A 19,401-nucleotide genomic window follows, 5' to 3' on the forward strand; every position below is an offset into this window, starting at 1 on the left:
GTGACCTAGTTGTGCAAGTGGTCGCATGCAACTCAAAGTCGGCACGAAAGTAAATAAATATTTAATGAAAATGAGGTAAAAAATATACACCCAGACGCGGTAAATGAAAAACGAGCAAATTATTTATGTGGGAAATGAGGAAAAATTATCGCGTTGTAATTTGTACAAATATACACGAACGCATTGTTAGCAGTTTGGTAAATAGAATAAACATGCACTGGACAAACATAATTAATATATCATTACATTTTATTTACATATTAAATTATTACTTATGTTGATTTTAAGGTTATTTAAGTTATAACTTATATTTTCAAACCATTTCACCATTTTTACTTCAAATAGTCTTTTCTAACAGGTTTAAATCCAACATTGTGTGTCTATGACACACGATATGTGTACAGCTACTCTTTACCCAACTAATGTGATTAATTTCTGGAGTTGTGTAGATTTAATTGTTTTGTTTCAAGGAGTACTCGTAGAAGTATTCCTCTAGCAAACCAGATTAATATTTCACCGGGCGTGCGTCAACTTATCATCGCTCGACATCAAATCCGGTTAAATGTTCTGTCCGTTTTGGTTCTGGTTCCACCAGGCGGTTTTGGTCGCGCTGGTGATGTCGGCACTGTTGGAGGCGGCGAATAAATAGATGGCAACCGGAATCCGGCGCATCACTTACGCGCACACACTAACGCATTAGATTAATGAACGAAATATATTTCACTTTTTGTCCTGCCAACAGAAAACTAAAACAGAACTAACAAAACCACACCACTCAACAACAAGAAAAAATAAAACCAACGCATCACACACATTCAAACTTTTGTCGTGGTAAAAAATCACTTGTGTCTTTTGTTTCGTGTCTTCCGTATTTTAGTTTGCACGGTTTGGTTTTGTTTCTTGCCGAGACGAGTTTCTGTTTTCCGTCAAGTTGTTTATTTTTGGTTGTAGTTTTTTACGCTGCAAATTAAAGTATGAAAGAAAGTTTGAACGACGGCGGCACTGCGACACAACGACGCTCGCAAAAGTTTTTCACATGGATCATCAAAGTTAGTGTAATTTGGGAGGAGCGCACAAGGACGTGCTTAAATTTAAAGAAAAACGTGCATCGCGTACTTTGGTAAAACATTGAAAATCCAATTTCTAACTGTTCGGAAAATTTAAATGCGAACCAAAAACACGCAAATAACTGCAAGTAGTGAGAAATGGTTCAAGTTTTGAAAATAAATGTATTTACTAGCATTTACCTCCAGATGTAAAACTTATTTCATTTATTTTTCCTCTTCAGAATGGTTTTATTATATTAATATAAGCTAATATTTTTATAAGTGCAAGTTAAACATAAAATTTTACGATGTTGGCTGGCGCACGCATGACACACATTCCCAAATGTGTTGAGTCAGTATAACCTTTCCGTTTACAACCCCTTGACAGCGCGCGCCCTTTCCGCGGACCGTGTTCGGACCTTTACCTTCCTCTCCTGCAGTCGTGTCCGATTTCCTGACAATTTTCCGCCTCGATTTACACGCATGTAACTTTTACTACAATTACCATTGTCTATAGCTAGAATAGCCCTTCACCAGGCTCATCGGCTGCTGGTATGCCAATATATTGAGCAATATCGAAGGGCAATAAAACTAGACGAAAAAATGCTCATAAAAGCATATCTCGTGTATCGAATATCCTATCGGATGTCGAATTTTATCGGCACTCAAGGAGCGCTGTAAGAGAATGTGCGTGCGAGCGCTTCCTGAAATCGTGCGGCATGCGGGGGAGAGAAATATGTCCGTCAAATTGCTCCTGTTCAGAACCTCCATCCTTCGGCGGGTTTCAATCATAATTTTCCAATCAAATCAAATTTCGAGCGGGCGGACCTGCTAGCGGCTGCCATTTATCGGTTCGTCGCCTGACAAAACATCGTTGCACGAACGTGAAACGCGAAACAACGCACGAAATCGAATCGAATTGTTGTCGACCACTAGCGAACAACTAAGGGGAAACAAATCGAACGCAACGTACATGCAAAACATCTGTTTACAATCATTTTATTGTTCGTACATTTGTACCTGTCTATCAGTATTTACAAGCACAAAAAGGACAAATTTGAATGAAAACTTGAAAAGAATCTCTTGTTAAGTAATTTTTTTGATACAATTTTAATAAAAATGTTATTTTAAATTGAATTCGGTAATTTAATAATAAAATTTGTATTGGTAAATTTTGATGGATGTGTAGAATGCATCCTATAAAGTTCCAACTTTTCCGCCGACTGAACTGCATCCGGAAATGCAGTCTGATCCAGACGAGATCCGACCAAAGAAAACCAAACAAGAGAAATGGTTTGCACCCGGAGCGAAATCAGATTCTGGTAAATTGATAATTTTTAATATCGAATTGAATCTTTTGAGCGTTCACCGCACGCGTAAAACCACGACAGGAAATGAAATGTCTGTACCTACGTATAAAATATTTCCAAAGTTATAAACTAACAAAAAAAACTATTCAATTTTAATATTAAATTCTAAAATCCATTCATCCAATAAAAATATTTAATATTTAGTTCGATAAATTCTGCACAATAATTAATCGCGTGACAATTGTGGACGCTGATTACATATTTTGAGAATTTCGTATGAAACGCTTTGATGCCTCTGATTCCAACGTAAACACAGCTAATACGTGCGTGTGTGTTTGGTGCATGGTTGCACGGTGTAATGGGAATTTGCATCTTTCAAATATGTACCGACATGGCGCTGGAGCTCGAAATTCGCAATTTCAAAATTTCAAATATAAGCAGAAACGTGCCGCGCACGAACCGCCCGTATAAATCAAGTAAACGTTTTGTCGGAATGCATTTTAATCATGCGCTCACCAATACAACATCAAACGCACATATGTGTTATATACGTACAAGTATTAAATAGTAGCAATGTGATGGTTTAGTTCTAGGACTAGCAATTGAAATGGAAGTAAATTCAGTGTGACCTCGCACCAGAAACAGCTGAACTCAACTAAACCAGCGCCGGTTTGAATTGAACCAGCAAAGAGTGGCGGCAATGCAAAGAGACGAACGATGCCAAATGTGCCGACGCATGACCGAATGCATACAACCAGCAAACGGAAATCGTGTAAGCTCATTAAATACGGGTTGCATAAATCCTGTATTCGTAAAGAAACATTTGCAGTTCAAAGCAGTTCAGAAGCAATTTAAACAAAAATTTTAGTGAAAAATATTAACATACCCTGTCCATAAAACAAATTCCACATTATCGCCCTGTCGAGAGTACATTGTTTCCGCTGCAGATTTAATTAAAGCCCATGGAGCGTCGCAAGAGTAGTCACCGAACCTTCCTGCGGGTTTCCTACTTGATCGAGAGCCACCATCATTGTCTGGTCGCACACATCCTGTAATACAAACAGAATTAAAATAGTAATTTCCAAAAATTAAAAACAATCATTAGAACGTAGTAAATTTATCCAAAAATTAATTAACTGATAATGTACTTGTGGTTTTTATTAGTTTTTATATAGCATAATAAAACTAAAATTAAAAAACTACCCTAGTTATGAAGTTGCAGCATGTTTTCAAATTTTTTACGGAATTTTTATATTTTATTTTCCCCATAGTTTGCTTAGTTAGTTATCGGTAAAACCTGAAATGAAAGCGTAATTCTACTACGGCTCATACGCCGTAGGAAAGCAACAATTTATTATAAGATAATTACTTAATGAAATTGCCTCAGCGCACAAAAGCCCGCGGCACGCAACGAATTAAAGCAGAAACGCGCGCCGGCAACAAAAACCACCCTTAACCTCTGGGCGCACTGCTTCCATATCGCCAGTAACATAGCATTGAAGTTTATTTTCAGTTTCATTTTTCTTGGCATTTTCTGAATAACCTGCGTTTTTCTTCCTCGGGCATAAGCTTTCTTTCTTTTTTCAAGAATTTCAATATAATTACTTTAGGTCAAGCTTACAAGCATAATAAATGCGAGCGCGGCGTCGGTATTCAAAGCTTAATTAAATAATGCGGAATGGAAATAACCTCGCTACTTTGTGAAAAAACGCGCGTATAATAAATTCAGCTGTGATTATTTTTGAAACAAACCGCAAGGCTGCAGAGAAAGGAAAAGCACAAGAAACGGTGTGATATTAATGTGTGATTTTTCATTCTCTTTCTGTCGCTTCGAATAAAAACGAGAATATACCGCAAGTATCGTCATCATGCTGCCATCAAAGCAAATGTCACTAACCGATATTAATTATTTTTGAATTATTGAAGATATTATTATTGATGGAATACTGCGTGACATAAAAAAGATTTTTATCGTGTCACACTCTGGTTGGCAATTTATTTTAAATCGTTTACTATACGTGTCAGAGGACATTCTCCACAATCCATTACGCGTAATTAATAGCTTGCTGTTTTGCCATAGATATTAACAAGTATTTATGACATTTAATGTTTAATGTTTTAACAGTAAAAAATGGATTTAAAAGCGGAAAGTAATTATTATTTCCGATGCAATAATAAATACTAAAAATATATAATTCATAAATTAAATATTTATAAAAGTTTGACACCCAGTTTATAAATATAAATGTAAAATTTATTTTTAAACTTTAAAACCAAATTGGATTAAAGTCAATAATGTGTGGGTGTAATATAAATTACAAATCTTCGAGAATCTAGCAAACTATTTCAAGTTAAATGCAGTTTGTTGATTCGCGTCGAACTTTCATCAAGAACACATCGTTTACGCGTCATCAAATTTAATTAGCTGCGAAACCAAAGCGTTTGCGATCAACACGGAAATAGTTCGCACAAAATTAGTGACGTAATGTGGCGAGATGTCTTCCGCCTCACGGCGTCTCCTCTTTCACGGTAATGTTTCCACCTAATATGGCTTCTCAAGTCACCTTATTCGATCTAATTGTTACAGATAATGTAATTATACGTAGTTGGGTAATTTACTTTTTTGAGGTGTCAAAAAACGTAACTCAAGATAATTATTTATTTGTAGAAAAAGTAGTAAATCTCTAAAAGCTTGTATTCACGATGCAATTCGTTATCGTTGGTGCTAATGGCCCATGACATTGAACGCTAGCCACCTAGAGGTGGAGCCACTTTTGTAAAGCGTCATTAACTCGTGCAGCACGTTAGTGACGACATGCACCGTCGCCGAAATTTGCATCTAAATAGAAAATGGCGTTTATAGCTCTCTCATCTTCCAGTCGCTCATGTTGCTAGTGTTTTTCTTGCATTTTGTCTATTTTACTTCACGCTTGAGGTGATTCTTATGCAACGTGCGAGTCGTTGGATAAGCACCCAAAAGTCTATTTAAAACGACGTAAATTCGAAGATTTTGTGCACTTTTTGTACTTTTTCCGCTCTCATATATTTTTTTTGTTGCTTAATGTGTTTTTGCTTGTCTTACTCCTTTTTGGCTATTTCTTGGCACTTGGCATTTGGTATGTATTATTGTAAGATCGAAAAGCTCAGTTGAAGATCCCCAAGTAAAAAAAGAAAGGATAGTGAGGGCAAGAAGTACGAGATGCACGTTTCTCATGGTGCAACGAAAGAAGGTAGTTAGGAACGTGACTGAAATCTAATATCCAAAGCAAGGACTCACGTTGATTCTGAATGGTAACCGAAGGGAGAAAGGAGGTGAACGTCTGATTAGTACGCTCAGAATCGAATCAGTTCGGTAAGCACCTGACAGGCTTGTTCCATTTAAGACCAAAATCTACAGTCTTAAGAAGTAATATCAAGAAATATCCATCTTGATTAATTTTAATATACATTGTGTTACGTATAATACAAAATTTCCAATTTATTATTTCCGGAAAAATAAATATTATACTAATATCAAGTTTGATTTAATATTACCTACAATCTTTTAAAACTGCTTGGCAAATAGGCTTGTGGCTTAGTTGAGTAAAACACAGCAAACGAGTTGAATATTCATTTAATTAGATTCGTATTTAAATTGTAAATTTTCTATTGGTTTAAAATAGGTGGCCGCAGCATGCTAATGAGTTCGCCCATCGGGCCGCGCACACCGGATTTATTTGTATAATAAATTTTCATTATTAAAGTTTTCCGCTTACGCGGCACAGCGCACCAAATTCACTGACCTGCAAACTAACCCAGAAACTCGTGCAAAATTATAAACTACAAAAAATACCTGACAACTTTATATTCGGTCGATGTGTGCTCCACGCAACAGATTATTCTTGTATACAAATTGGGAAATTCTTATTTTTTGTTTTATTTCAAGCATTAATAAATAATTTTATGAATATAAGTATTGCGGTCTAATACATAAAATTGTTATGATGTGTATGATATTTTTGCGTGGTATTTATAAAGAAATGCTAAATAAATATTGCGTAAAAAGTCTCTTCGCTTCTTAAAAGAGCGCCAAGACTTCGTCAAGTTTGCTTACGTCGTGTTTGAACCATGCGCGCATGAATAAACACGTCTGGGCGATTTCAAACATGAACAGAAAGTAACAAGCCTGGGAATGTACTCTGGTAAAGTCACCATGCAAAATAACATAAGTAGCAAAAAATATAATTAATAAATGTAAGCAATGTTTATTTATTTTTTATTTTTTGTTAAATTGCAAACTTGTTGACAAATGATGTAAGTAATTTTAATGCATTGCTTTGAGCATATCATTTATTATTCATATATTTTTATAAATTTTATGTTTATTTAATACTAATAATTTATTTAATAGTAATGAAGTACCCATAATCGTAAAAAGCACCATTTGGTCCTCTACGGCCTCTACGTTAATGCAATACTTGGAAGCTCGTTTGGATCTGGGAAAAGCTCGTTGTGCCATTCGCCTTTTTCATAACCCTACACGACGGAGCGATATATTAAAACAAATTAATAACGCCTTTCACATCTCATAAACTTGGCACACTCTTTGCACTTTTTGCATGTGAGGATGAAAGCTCGTCGCTTCGAATCGATGCATTTTCGATGAGTGGGAAACTTCGATAAGAGCGAGGTCGGTTTTAATTTGATGGGCGCGCATAAAATAAAGTTCTTGCGACATTGGATTAGACTTTACAGACCTGATTCTAAAAGCACCCATACCCCAAGATAAAAAGGTAGTTATTTATTCAAAATAAATATAAAACAACATTATAATGTATTTAATTTAAAAAATATTTCACGTGATACATTGTAGTGAAAAATATAAATTTATTTTGTAACAAAATCACTTCGTCCGAAACAATCCACAAACTGTCCGTTTTCCGTCGAATTTCAAGTTGATTCCGCAAAAATAAATTGTCGCATCGCTCAAAATTGATGTTTATTTGAATGAAAATAAAACACGTAATAAAAAAAACACACCGGCGAACCTATCTGACCCCAGTCGGCGGCAGTAATTGCATTTGTCGAATGCATTGTAGAGCTGGGGATGCACGACGAGCAATCGAAATGATTGATTAAGCGCGCGCACTTTTGTGACAAATATAAGCCGAGCGACCGCCGACATGAGTATTTTACTAAATTTACATAAATAAACGCACGTTGATGCATGCAGATGCAATTTGCCTAGCGCCCAACACCACCAACGCAATAACTCACACCTATATGCTTTGGAAATGACGCAAGGGCAGGGTGGATGATGGCAAGACTCGCGGGATTCAAACTTGTGTACCACGTTGTTAAATTGTTAAATTGCGATCATCAAAACTGAAATTGCTCGTGTCAGCCTACACTGGCAAAGGACACTCTCGACAGACATCAGCAACCACTATTATACATGATTACACATGAGAGAATCTTGTTATCCAGAATAAAAATAGTGTTAGAGGAAAGAAAACAGAAAATTAGCAAAAAGTTAAAAACAACAAGTAATTTGTGTATGGTAACAGTTTTAATTTAATTTTTTAATTAAAGTGGAATTGTAGAAGCGCCGGGTAAAGTTAGTAAACGGTTTAAATGATTGACAACTGTTAATCACCTCCAATAAACAAATAAATTGAATATATTCGATGCAATTTTCTCTAAATGAATTACTTTTGCATATTTTGTTCAATATTTTATATTATTATTATTTTAAATTTATCTTAATGAGTAAACCACAATATTCCGTGCGCATTGTCTTGATTTTCTTGTGATGCTTCTGTCGTCTCCATATCTTGGTTAACGGGATAAACGCCCAACCCCAAAACCGCCGAAAGGTTTAACAAAAACTCGCAATTTGTTTTCATGCGTTTTTTGTCCGCCTGCCAATCCTCGTCGCCATTCGTCCTCGATGTGACGGTGCGTAAGAAATAAAAAGGAAGCCAAAAAACAACCGCACACAAAAAGTGCGCGCGAAACAAACAAAACCAATTGCGGCGAAAAGGGTGCCACAACGAAAAGAACCTCAAAAAGGTCTAAGACCTACTAGTCCACCCTTTAATGCTTTCCTTATACAGAGGGTTTGTGAAAAATAATCTAAAAGGAACAATGTCCCTATAAAATCTACGAAAGGTTTGTTTGTTTCAAACATTGTATATGTGGAGGGTACAGACACTTAAACTGAGAGTACTGTCAAGACGCGTGTTCGTCACTTCAAATTTTCCGGTTTCCTGGTTTTGCGGGTTTCCGTACCGAAAATTATTCAATCGTTCGAATTTATTGCCGCTCTGGAAAAACTGCCAACGTTTGTTTTCGTGTTGTGGGTTTTCAGGGTTCCGATCACACTTAAAAAAACCAAAGAAAAAAGTGTTGAATGAAAATTGTTTTTTTTTTCGCCTATATTTGATTCTATTCAACACTGTCCGCAAATTTTGTTAGTTGACATCACGTTTCGGTGCGTGCAGGATAATCATCCGTCGACGCACTTTCAATTTCCCCAAGGTTTCGGCCAAAAACTAAGTAACGCCAATTTTCCCATCCCCGAGTTCCGGCCAATGCTGTCGATCCGCTGTCGATCGCGGTGCTCACCTTCCTGGAACGATATTTATTCCAATTTCCAGGCCTGCGGCGGAACCTGAGTCTATTCGTAAATGTTATTTATTATTCCAGCCGCAAATTCGATTTGAAATTATGTAATTACTATTTGTGTCACGTGCGCTTCGCACGGACACGGACGTAATCACTTTAGGCGTTGACACATCAAAATTGACTAGCAAAAAGGGCTGGTAATTTTGGACTCGCTGACATTCGGAGGTGAGTTTATTTCACGCGACAGTTTTTGCAAATCAACATTCGCAAAAAAGAAAGGTTGCATTGAAATGAAAAAAAGGAAAATTAATCAAAACCAAAAAAGGAAAAATGTTTATTATTTTTTGTACAATTTTTGTTGCAGTTGTTTGTTGATTTTATATAACTCAAAATAACCAGAACATGTTTTGAAATAATTTACAACTGAAAAAAGTTTTAATAACAAAAATCAAATTAAATATTTATATTTTAATGCAATAACAAAAAAAATATTTTTATACTTTCATCAGTAAATTAAAGTTTCTGGCGTATTTTTAAAACCAAAATCTATATTTTGATAAAAGTTTTAATTTTGCAAAAGAAAATATTTTATCGGTGGTATATTTTAGTCAACTCTTTCTGAGATTTCATTGCGCGTCGTCTCAGTGGTCAGCTTCGAAAGCCGTGCGCCCGATGTCTGATAACTTATAATTAATGTCATCGAACAAACTAAGTTGGGCGCTGCCGGTTTACTGGTTTGCGGCCTTCTTCTTCTTCGGCAAGTACCATTAAACGCTTGCGTCCAACTCGCACAGACCAAAGAGAGGAGCTCGGAGAATCATTTCCTCTCCGCGCCAAACACAAACACGAACCACCAACGCAGTCGAACGAATCCCAATCCCAATATCAATACGAAATTTATGGTTGGAAATATACGAGGAACTGAGAAAATGGGAGACTGAGAAAATCTATGGATATAACTATATGTACAACTATAGCTCTGAGTATAAGTATGTTGGCGTTTGGCTGGCTCTCTGGATAATGTTTGGCTCTGTTCAGTTCGGCTTACTTCTGTATGGCGTAGAAATGTCGCCGTATTCGCAAACAAACTACATATTTGCGCGGTGCAATAACAGCCTCTGTTTGCGTTGGCGCATTGTGTTCTACTCTCTCTTCTCTAGCGAGTTCCGTTCCGACCAACTGTCGCGTGGCACAGGAAGTTTGAAAACTTTTCCTCGCACTCGAATGTAAAGAGTTAAACTCAGAATCTTCTAATGTCCTGTGGATATTCCCCAGATCCATTGGGATTTGAAGTTTACAACACCCTATAGAGTAGAATCAACCTGGAAACTCGAATGTGGAATTTACAATTCGCATTGAATTCCAACTATGACAAAAGTTTTGCGGGTGACAACAGGAAATTAATAAATCTTGTCTTTCTTTTAGCCTGTCAAAGATCACAGCATATGATAGCTAAAAATATGCTTGTAACTCAACAGGTTAGATTATTACCAAAGCTATTTATATTTCGTACAAACTTGTGTTGCGAAATGTGAATTTAGTAGACTTGGGAATACGAAAGAACACATTTGTGCATTTCTCTTCTCATCGCGCCAAGGGAAAACGCTTCCGCACGCATCGAACCATTTGTCGAAACATTTTTCAATGTTATTACGGCGGAATAGCTTTAGTGTGCCATTTGTCCTGGCTGGCGCGCAATTCCCGGCGATCTTTTATTCTCCTCCAAAGCGACACGTTACTCTCCTCCTGCGCGCGCCCCAAAAAAGACGTTTCACAATCGTCAGCGCGGAAGCGGCACGAATAAAAAATGGGCACCTAAACTCTACGCTTAATACATTTTTGAGTGCCGCTCGAGTGCCCGACTACTCATTTGCGAGTTCGACTTTGCAACGCAACACGAAACAAGCTGCATGAAACAAGAAAAAGCGCTCAGTGCCGACGTGAAACAGGAAACGAGCGCGGCAGTAGAGGCGTTGGGACGTGGGAAATCAATTGTCGGCGGGGACGATGTGCAGCTCGTTGAAATTCTTCGCTCGCAAATTGTGCGCGATAATGGATCAATTGTTGCGACGCTAGAACTTGAAATCGCGATGGCATGTCGTGCCAATTTGTTTTGCCAAATGGTAAATGTCTTTGAAAATCGCCATCTTAGAAAAACACCTATTACAGGATGTCTTCCACTTCAATATACTTTTCACCATTACAAAAATATCCATTGTATGTCTTGAAATTATTATCACCGACTAAATGGTCATTTGTAACTCAACACAAGTCCATAATCAATTAACTGTCAATTAAGTCGAACGACGTATGCTTGGACACATCGTAATTATAACTGTAGCCATCAATAACAACCAAATTAAGCACAGCCGACCGGAAATTTGGTTAGGCATCTACACTAGAACCACTCAAGAACATCACACAACCTGTTTACATGTCCCAATCTGATTAGATTAAGATTAGCACTATCTTACAGATCAAATTTGGCAATACTAACCTTTACGTGGATCACCATTGATAGAAAAGTGTGGCTCAAAATGAAGATCTGTGATTTGCCAAAAATATCCTGAAAACAAAACAGATTATTAGTTAAATATAGATTTATTTTATTTTTGGGTATAATCTTGACTTCCTTTTATCAGGTTAATGACTTATTGTGACTAATACAATATTTGGTTCCCACCGGCAATGAATGCTTGTATTTTCGCAGATTACAAATTAATTAACGAACGTATAAATCAAGCTGTTCATAATTCGGCGTGTAATTAATAATTGCACGACGCCGGTGTTGATCCTGTTTGATATCGGAATTATGCCGCCTAACGCCTCTAATTAACTAGTATTTTTCGTTTTACGTAATTCTCCCTGATCAAGCAACTCGTGTACAAATACAAGTAGAAATGCTTGAATAAACAAATTTAAAGTTAAATAGGAAGCAGATTCAATTCAAATGCAAATAATCATTAAAACTGATTTCCGGTATCTGCTTTGTAAAAGGAAACACAGATTTATTTATTATTATATTCCAAATAATAATTACTTGTGTTAAAATATTTAAAGTTTTACTAAACTTTTCGCATTCAGATGTTGTTGCTTAAAACTTGCATTTGAAACACATGGTGTGTTATTTTAATCATGTTGCCGCAGTTGCACTACAAAATTGTAATTACTCTTTGTAGCTTTGTGCCATGCTGATTGTTGTTCATATGGCAACATTCCAATTATTTTCCATGTTGTACCGACTTTGGGTGCCACTTATTTGGAGCAAAATAGTTACAAAAACAAAACGACCCAATAATTGCTGTCACTCTCATAAAAATCTCTACATGTAAAATATTCAATAAACCTCCAATCAATTTTTTCCTCTTTTAAACTAGCGCTTAAACTAGCTCATCCAATTCAAATCAAGAGTATCTGCATCTGATATTTACAACACTGAAGTACAACACACGATTTCCACGAAGTAGATTCGATTTAAATAGACTCCATCAACATGTACTCGTAGGTATTAATATTGCTACAGCACATATACTATCTGTTGTGTGAAGTGATGTGAAACCATTCACGTATTTTAGTGCACGTTGCAACAAGGAATTTATATTTGTCGGAAGTACAAGGATGTCCTGGGTTTCGGCTGGTGGCAATTCGCATTCGTCGCCCTGTCAAGTAACGGTTGAGGCATGGCTGGCAGCGACAACCTCGGCCTGCAGGTTGACACCACGGCAACCGGCAACCGGAAAAATTTACAAATCATCGATCCATTTGATACGCCGGGACCGGCAATGCCACCGCTCTGGCCCAGATCGTACGTTTAACCCGACGCGTTTATTTATTCAATAATTCAACGCGTTTACATCAACAATGCCGATCTACCGCAAATGACTGATAAATTATGTGTGACGATGTAGATTTACAAAAATTCAACAAATAAATCTTCATCTCCCTTAAAATACATATTGAAAATATTCAAAATAGGATTTTTTGCTCCTTGAATGTAAGACGATACTCGAATACAGCTCAAAGTAAGGTGTTCAGAACTTTGTTCGTTTTATCCTTCTGAACGCCTGAGGATACATGTATATTTGCCACCGATGTAAAAATGAACGTGTGGCAACCGAAATGAACAAAATATATTTCTACCTTACATATTGTACCTTCGAGCGTTTCTGGAAAGAAATTCAAGGTAGATTTTTGTGGTAAAAAGCGACGATTCGTACAAAGTCCCAGGAAGTGCTGATAATATTCAATCTTGTGAGGATCTTGCCTCAATAGAGCGGAACAGACGGATAGGCCAACAGCCTCAAACCGGCAATACTCTCTGCTGTCTTCTATTTGACTTTGACTATGAGAGCATCATCTGCTTGCATCTATTCCTACATGAGGACATTCCAGTTTCGAATTTATCTCAGTCTATTCTGCACCGTCTAGGTGATATCCTTGTCTGTGCCTGCCTGCTCTACTGAGCCGAATCACAGTAACCCCTATGACCCTAATACTGCACGAGGATAATTCTATGTGTTAGCTTAGGCTAGGTTTGGCAAGAGTTGGTCGTTTTGCACGATTCCATATCATTCCAATTGCTATGCGGGATAGTAATCTGCAGCGTTGATGGTTTAAACGCCGGCTTTAATCGTTCGATTCACTTAACTGTTGAATATAATGTGGTCTTAACGCTCATTTAACCGTAAGCGCAATAGTAATCGCATTAAGAGCACCATTGCGAAGGACCATAATTATGGTTGTTTCCTTGAAATCATATCATAAAAATTATAAAATAATATTTTCCTGTTTTTTGTAAATTGTATTTAAGGCGTGCTATCTGTCTTTTTTGTTATAAAATGTATTTTTGAAATTACTGTATTTTAAGCAAGGCTTCAGAAGTTGAGGTAAGGTAAAATACAAATATCTGTGAGTTATGATCATTGAAGCTTGAATCTCGAATCAGACCGGAAGCGACTTCCTGTTAGAGAGCTAGAGAAAGGTCTGGCAGGCGGTCGCCGCCAGCTGGATAGACACTGGTCCAACTTGATGCGGATAGATTTAGCCGGGCATTCGGTGAGAGTCGAACTGTCGATTTGAAAGCTTCCAAAGCTACACTCCGCTCCACTCCATTTCCGTGCCTTCCTCAATCCGACCTAGATTTCCAAATGACTAGACGAGCAATAATTTCAGCGATTCCAACATGAAATCATATTTATTTCTATTTTTAATTCAATTTATCAGTAAAAAACGCAACATTTCTCTGGTTATATGGTTATACTATCGTAAAATATCCGATCGAGTATTTCGGTTTGATTTTTTCGATGTTTAATGTTGCTGGTCCATGGATGAAATAAATTGCACTCTGTTGCAGTCGGTTTGAAAGTCGGTCGACCACAAAGGCAGCGCCAACCAACCAACCAGACGTTTCTGAATTATGTTTTACCCGCGTACCAACTGGAAATTGTTACTTTAATATTTCATAGAGATTTTTGCACCGTTCCTGCGTATCGCTTGCCGCTAGATGTCTTTAGAAGTCTAGACCAATGCAATTCCACTTCTTTATGTTACATTCGTACTCACATCTCGTTTATAAACGAACAAGTGGAGAAAAATACGATGAACAAGCAAACACGACTTTCTCCTCACACGGAAAAGAAAAATGTTTATAACATACGACTACTCGTATGATGGTATTGCAATATAATAATTAATCTGCAAGTAAATGAAAATCAATAAATATTTATTAGTGAGTTTGTTTTTGTTTTACAGTTGATTTTGATGACTTGGCTGATTCATCTGAACGGTTATGGGTGGTCAGAGCATGCGAGTAATAAAATGATTGATTCGCTTGTCGGAATTTGTCAGAGTTTATCACGCGTCAGCTATGAAACGTAAAGGTAAAGCTAAGCGTAATGCTCGAGCGTAAAATAAGCATAAACTCGGCGAGAGAGAGGCTAACACGATAAGGGCTGATTAGCAGGTGAAATAATGGCAGCTCGGGGTGCACTATCTCAGATTAAACTATGGGACCCGACAGCTGAATCAAACAAATTACGCCGCGGCCATTAATATCCTCGCACAATATAGACAGACGGCGACGGCGGCGGAGGTTGCGGTGGCGGCGGCGTCGAGGAGCTTAGTGCGCCGGAAGGCGGGAAAGGTGGGAAGCACGAGGAGGCAGAAAATCCCCGGTCGGCGCTCCACAATCGCCCATAAACCAACATTAACATTAACATAAACATTCAGCGCTTGCACGTACATATTCTGAAACAGTGAAACACTTTCAAGTGATACTGAATGCAGACTATTATGTGAGTACCGGATATAATAAAACGTTGTAAAATGTGTGCAAGAACTGTAACAGATTGTACTTTAAATAACTTGAAATTTAAATCTGCTAAAAAAGAATTTAATGTAATAAAAAATGTTTTATTTAAAATTGTCTTTTCTCATTTCTTTACATCAACTAAGTGATGATTGTCCAAAGATTTCAGGAATTGAAACTATTATTATTATTTGAAGGGGTGGAAAAAATTAACGGTAAAAAATAAATTAGACAAAAAATTGTTTTTTGTCTCTGGGGTACAGGTTCAGGCTGATATTGACAAATAGAAAATGAAATTCGACAGCGTTCGCTTTGCATTTAGCGTCGTGACGGCGTCGACGCCCTCATAGATTTATTGCTCGACGTCGCCGCCGCCACCGACGTCGCCGACGCGCCAGATTGAAAGGACAAATTTAATATTAATTTAACTGTCGTGTCAGAAAGCCATTAGGCTTTTCAGCATTATTATGGCATATCGTACACAAATTTATTTACATACATATTGAGTGTGCGCTGAAAGGAAAATTCCAAACGCGGCGAAATCTTAATTCTGTGCGCGCCCAGCGCACGAAGGGTGGCTTTCCGACTGGCGGCTTGGAGTTGGAACATAGAGAAAACATCGCATTAATAGCAACGATTAGCATCCCCTCGCATTTCGCTTTTATCTTTTATCGTTTCGTTTAATGTTTTATTTCGGGTTTACATCTTAATTCCTACCGACGCAAGACGAGCGGCCGCACAGCTTGTCTTGAGATAATAATCGGCACAGATGTAAAATATGAAACTTGTTACGAAATTTTAAAACGATAAGTTTAAAAGCTGCGACATTTATTTTGAAAGGCATTAATGACAAATATTATTCAAGTATTTTTTTAATATTTCAAGGCAATATTAAATCAAATATTAAATTTAGGTGATAAAATGTTAAAACCTGCAAGAAATATTCGTAGAGTTCACCTGGTTGACAATAATCCACATTAAATTGAGGTTATGACTGTATAATCAAAGTAAATTCAGGTGTGAATATTGTGTGTGCGTGTTTGTATATGTGTGTGTGTGTGTGTGCCGTTATTGATTGTTGTACCGAAATTTATCGGCTCGTCTAAAAACGTCCAGCATTAAATGTGTTTATGGGTCTTTTTAGGGCTACTAGCATAAAATTGGCTGTTTTTATAGGAAACTATGAATTTTCAAATATATTCAGTACAGAAAAATATATTGGTGAATTTTTATTATTCCAGGTCATTAATTTAAATTCAAACACCACATTAGTTCTTCCTTATTATTTCCTTTATTCTCATTTTTTTTTGCAACATGGCTTCTTGCTTCGTTCGAGACTTAGTTTGAACATCAACTCGCATACGTGAAAGCCTGGCAGTTCGCATTCTCCGCCCCGACATCTCGCTAAGTAATACTAATAAATGTTGTTAGTTGTTGGCAAACTTTGTGCGCTCGCTCCCGGCCACAACACAATGGCCGCCCACGACGGTGGCGGGCGCAAAACAACGAGCAAGTCTTGAAGACGTCGCACGATACAAGTTATTGTGATAGTCGCAGTCACAATCACAATCGCAATATTTCCACGTCGCGCCGAGCGAAAAGTTGAACGCGAACAAGCACAAGCACTCCAGGATCGGCCTCGCCGCGACTCGTGGCTGAACAATAAGATCACGAGAGAATCAAAATAAGCAACTACTCTTTAGTGCTTTCGCTGCTTAGTTGGGAGACTTTGCTCTCGGGCGCTCTTTAAATATGAATATTCATATTACACTTTATGCAATTGCAACTTTTCTCTATAGCTAGACGGCAAGAGTCAAATTGTAGTAGAGTTGACTTCCTAATGATGCAAAATCCTCGCTAAAATAAAAACACTTTTGCGATATTAATTTATTTTTTAAAGAATCACTCTGTATGTGCTAGTAGTGACGTCATTTCTTCTTATAGTTGTCTCTTCATACGCGCAGGCAAATTACAGGATCAAGTAAAAAGTAATAAGTGCTCTATGAAGTTTTCGTCGCTGCGACTTCATTAATAACACAACTTTACGCTACTTATGTTCCGGATCCTTTAATTTCGGTTATTATTACATGAAATATAAAGTTCGCAACTTCTTCCAGCCTACTGTCGTGCAAAAAAAAATGTATACGACACAACATAGCTCTGAGAAAGTCGAAAAGTTCAAAATTCAAGTTTAACTTTCACGTCGAAATGTGGCTTCTCAAATTACATCAAAAAATAAAGAACAACGTGATGGCCACGAGAAAAAAACGAGACGTGTGAAAAGGCAAGGAGTTTTCGTCAAAAAAGTTTTTGCTTGATCTAATTTCAACAAATTCAACAATTTGTGTAAAAGTAAAAGTGAAAGATGATCTTTTACCTTTGGGACTTAGGACTGTGGTCTTCAACGAAAAGCCAGTAACACTTTTAGTGACTTTGGAAGTCCAAAAATAAATAAACGTTAAATATAATATTTTTTTAGAGAGAAAAAAACTATACCTATTTCAACATAAATGATTAACTTCTTTGAAATTCAGGAATTTGCTGTACAATTTCTCATTGAAATTTAGCAGATCCAATTATGTTTACTTCCATGTTCCATTGTCCACGTGCTAAAGTAGGTTACCACTTCAACCAAACAAATTCTTTATTACTCTTGCTCAAATTAGAATAACTAGCAGATTGTACCCAACTCAACGAGTTTTCCCCGTGAAGAAAACCTCAAATAAAAGCATACTTTTCTACAATTCTTGCTGAAATCCACTCGAGGACATAAAAAATAAAGAGACAAAAATAAACCAAGAGCCGGTCTTGCATTGCGTTTATAATTAAAATTTCTTCGAGAGCAATTCCGAATATTTAAATTACACTATGCTTCCTGCTTGGACTTGTTTTCCTTCTCTGTTTAATTCCCTTTTTTGCTCGCAAAGCTTTGCATTGTGCCAAGGCTTTAGGGCAAGGTATTTCTTTTATTCGTCTTGTGCTTTTGCTCTAACAACACTCGACACTCGCCTGGGAGTTATTTTATTTAATTTTGGTTCATTTTTTGTGCATTTGTTTGACCTCCTCCCTTGGGCTGCGCTCCAAGCGGGGTACTTTGAAGGTTTCCGAATCAAAATCACAGAACTCACGCCACGAATACCAAAAAACCAGGCATTTGCAGGATGGTGGTCATTTGCATTCACAAAAATGTAAATTGGATTAACTCTTTTGTTAGTGTTTTAATCGGGGAAAAAGTTTATAATTAAATTGTACGACATTTTTGTGGATTCTACCACGCAGATGTCGGAGATTCTTGCAACTACGAACTCAGTTTGAATGCAAGACATTGGAATGTCTGCGTCGGATCTAGGTTGCAACATTGACGACGATTCCAATGTGTAAGCGACAGGAGATAAAGAAAGGCATCGGCCGGGCGCGCGCAGTGGAATGTAATTGTAACGCGAGAACAAGCCAAACAACAGACACAGGAGGCGGGAACAAGCAGGAAGGCTGAGGAGAATGACTGCAATGCAATGTGAGGGAAGCCGGAGATGGTCCCGGAAAGCGTTAAGCTTTTCTCTTAATTTAACACGACTAATTTAACCGGGTGAGTTTTATGATATCACCTCTTTCCTCAACATTAAACACACGATATAAAGAGACACAATGTGGCATAAAAATATATGTGAGGTTAAAAAGACAGCACCAATCATAAATAATGGATTGTATTCTATGTAATTTGCAAGTAAATCTTTTAATTTTTATTCTTAAATCCCCAAGGAATATATGTATGTTAATACCTTTCACTTTCATCTAAATTATAAATCTATATAAGCTGGAACTGGAATAATTTAATATTCTAATCCTAAAAAGTTCTCTCCCACGCATGACTTTTCATTCAACCTGTTGTTCACTCCAAATAACCCAAATCCCAAGTTTCAAAAGTGCTAAGAATGAAGCACCGCCGCGAAATCCCGAAATTAACGAAGAAATAAACTCTAATTCTACGGGACTCGTAAAAGATCTTCACTGGAAAACCCGGCCGCGATACAAACGTGCAAAGGCGGGCAATATGCGCGGATTACACGTATGTAAATTGGGCTACTGTGTCGCATTCCGCCGCGCGAAGAATAACACTCGTAAAGAAGTATGC

The 19,401-nt window shown here is 37.3% G+C and overlaps 1 protein-coding gene across 1 annotated transcript in view; it reads right to left on the reverse strand.

Moving 5' to 3' along the window:
* The window catches only part of LOC135791032 (acid sphingomyelinase-like phosphodiesterase 3b), a 91,995-nt gene that overhangs the window by 29,997 nt on the left and 42,597 nt on the right, over window positions 1-19,401 (reverse strand). The window contains exons 2-3 of the mRNA XM_065301344.1: window positions 11,460-11,528; window positions 3,243-3,405 (exon numbers count right to left, since the gene is read on the reverse strand). Of these exons, the coding sequence (XP_065157416.1) occupies window positions 3,243-3,405; window positions 11,460-11,528 (232 nt within the window). The remainder of the gene's footprint in view (window positions 1-3,242; window positions 3,406-11,459; window positions 11,529-19,401) is intronic.

Source organism: Atheta coriaria, unplaced genomic scaffold, assembly GCF_025399875.1.
Source record: "Atheta coriaria isolate IRGN ID8LTWV9N9 unplaced genomic scaffold, Caltech_Dcor_3.1 hic_scaffold_4_pilon, whole genome shotgun sequence".
Taxonomy (NCBI): domain Eukaryota; kingdom Metazoa; phylum Arthropoda; class Insecta; order Coleoptera; family Staphylinidae; genus Dalotia; species Dalotia coriaria.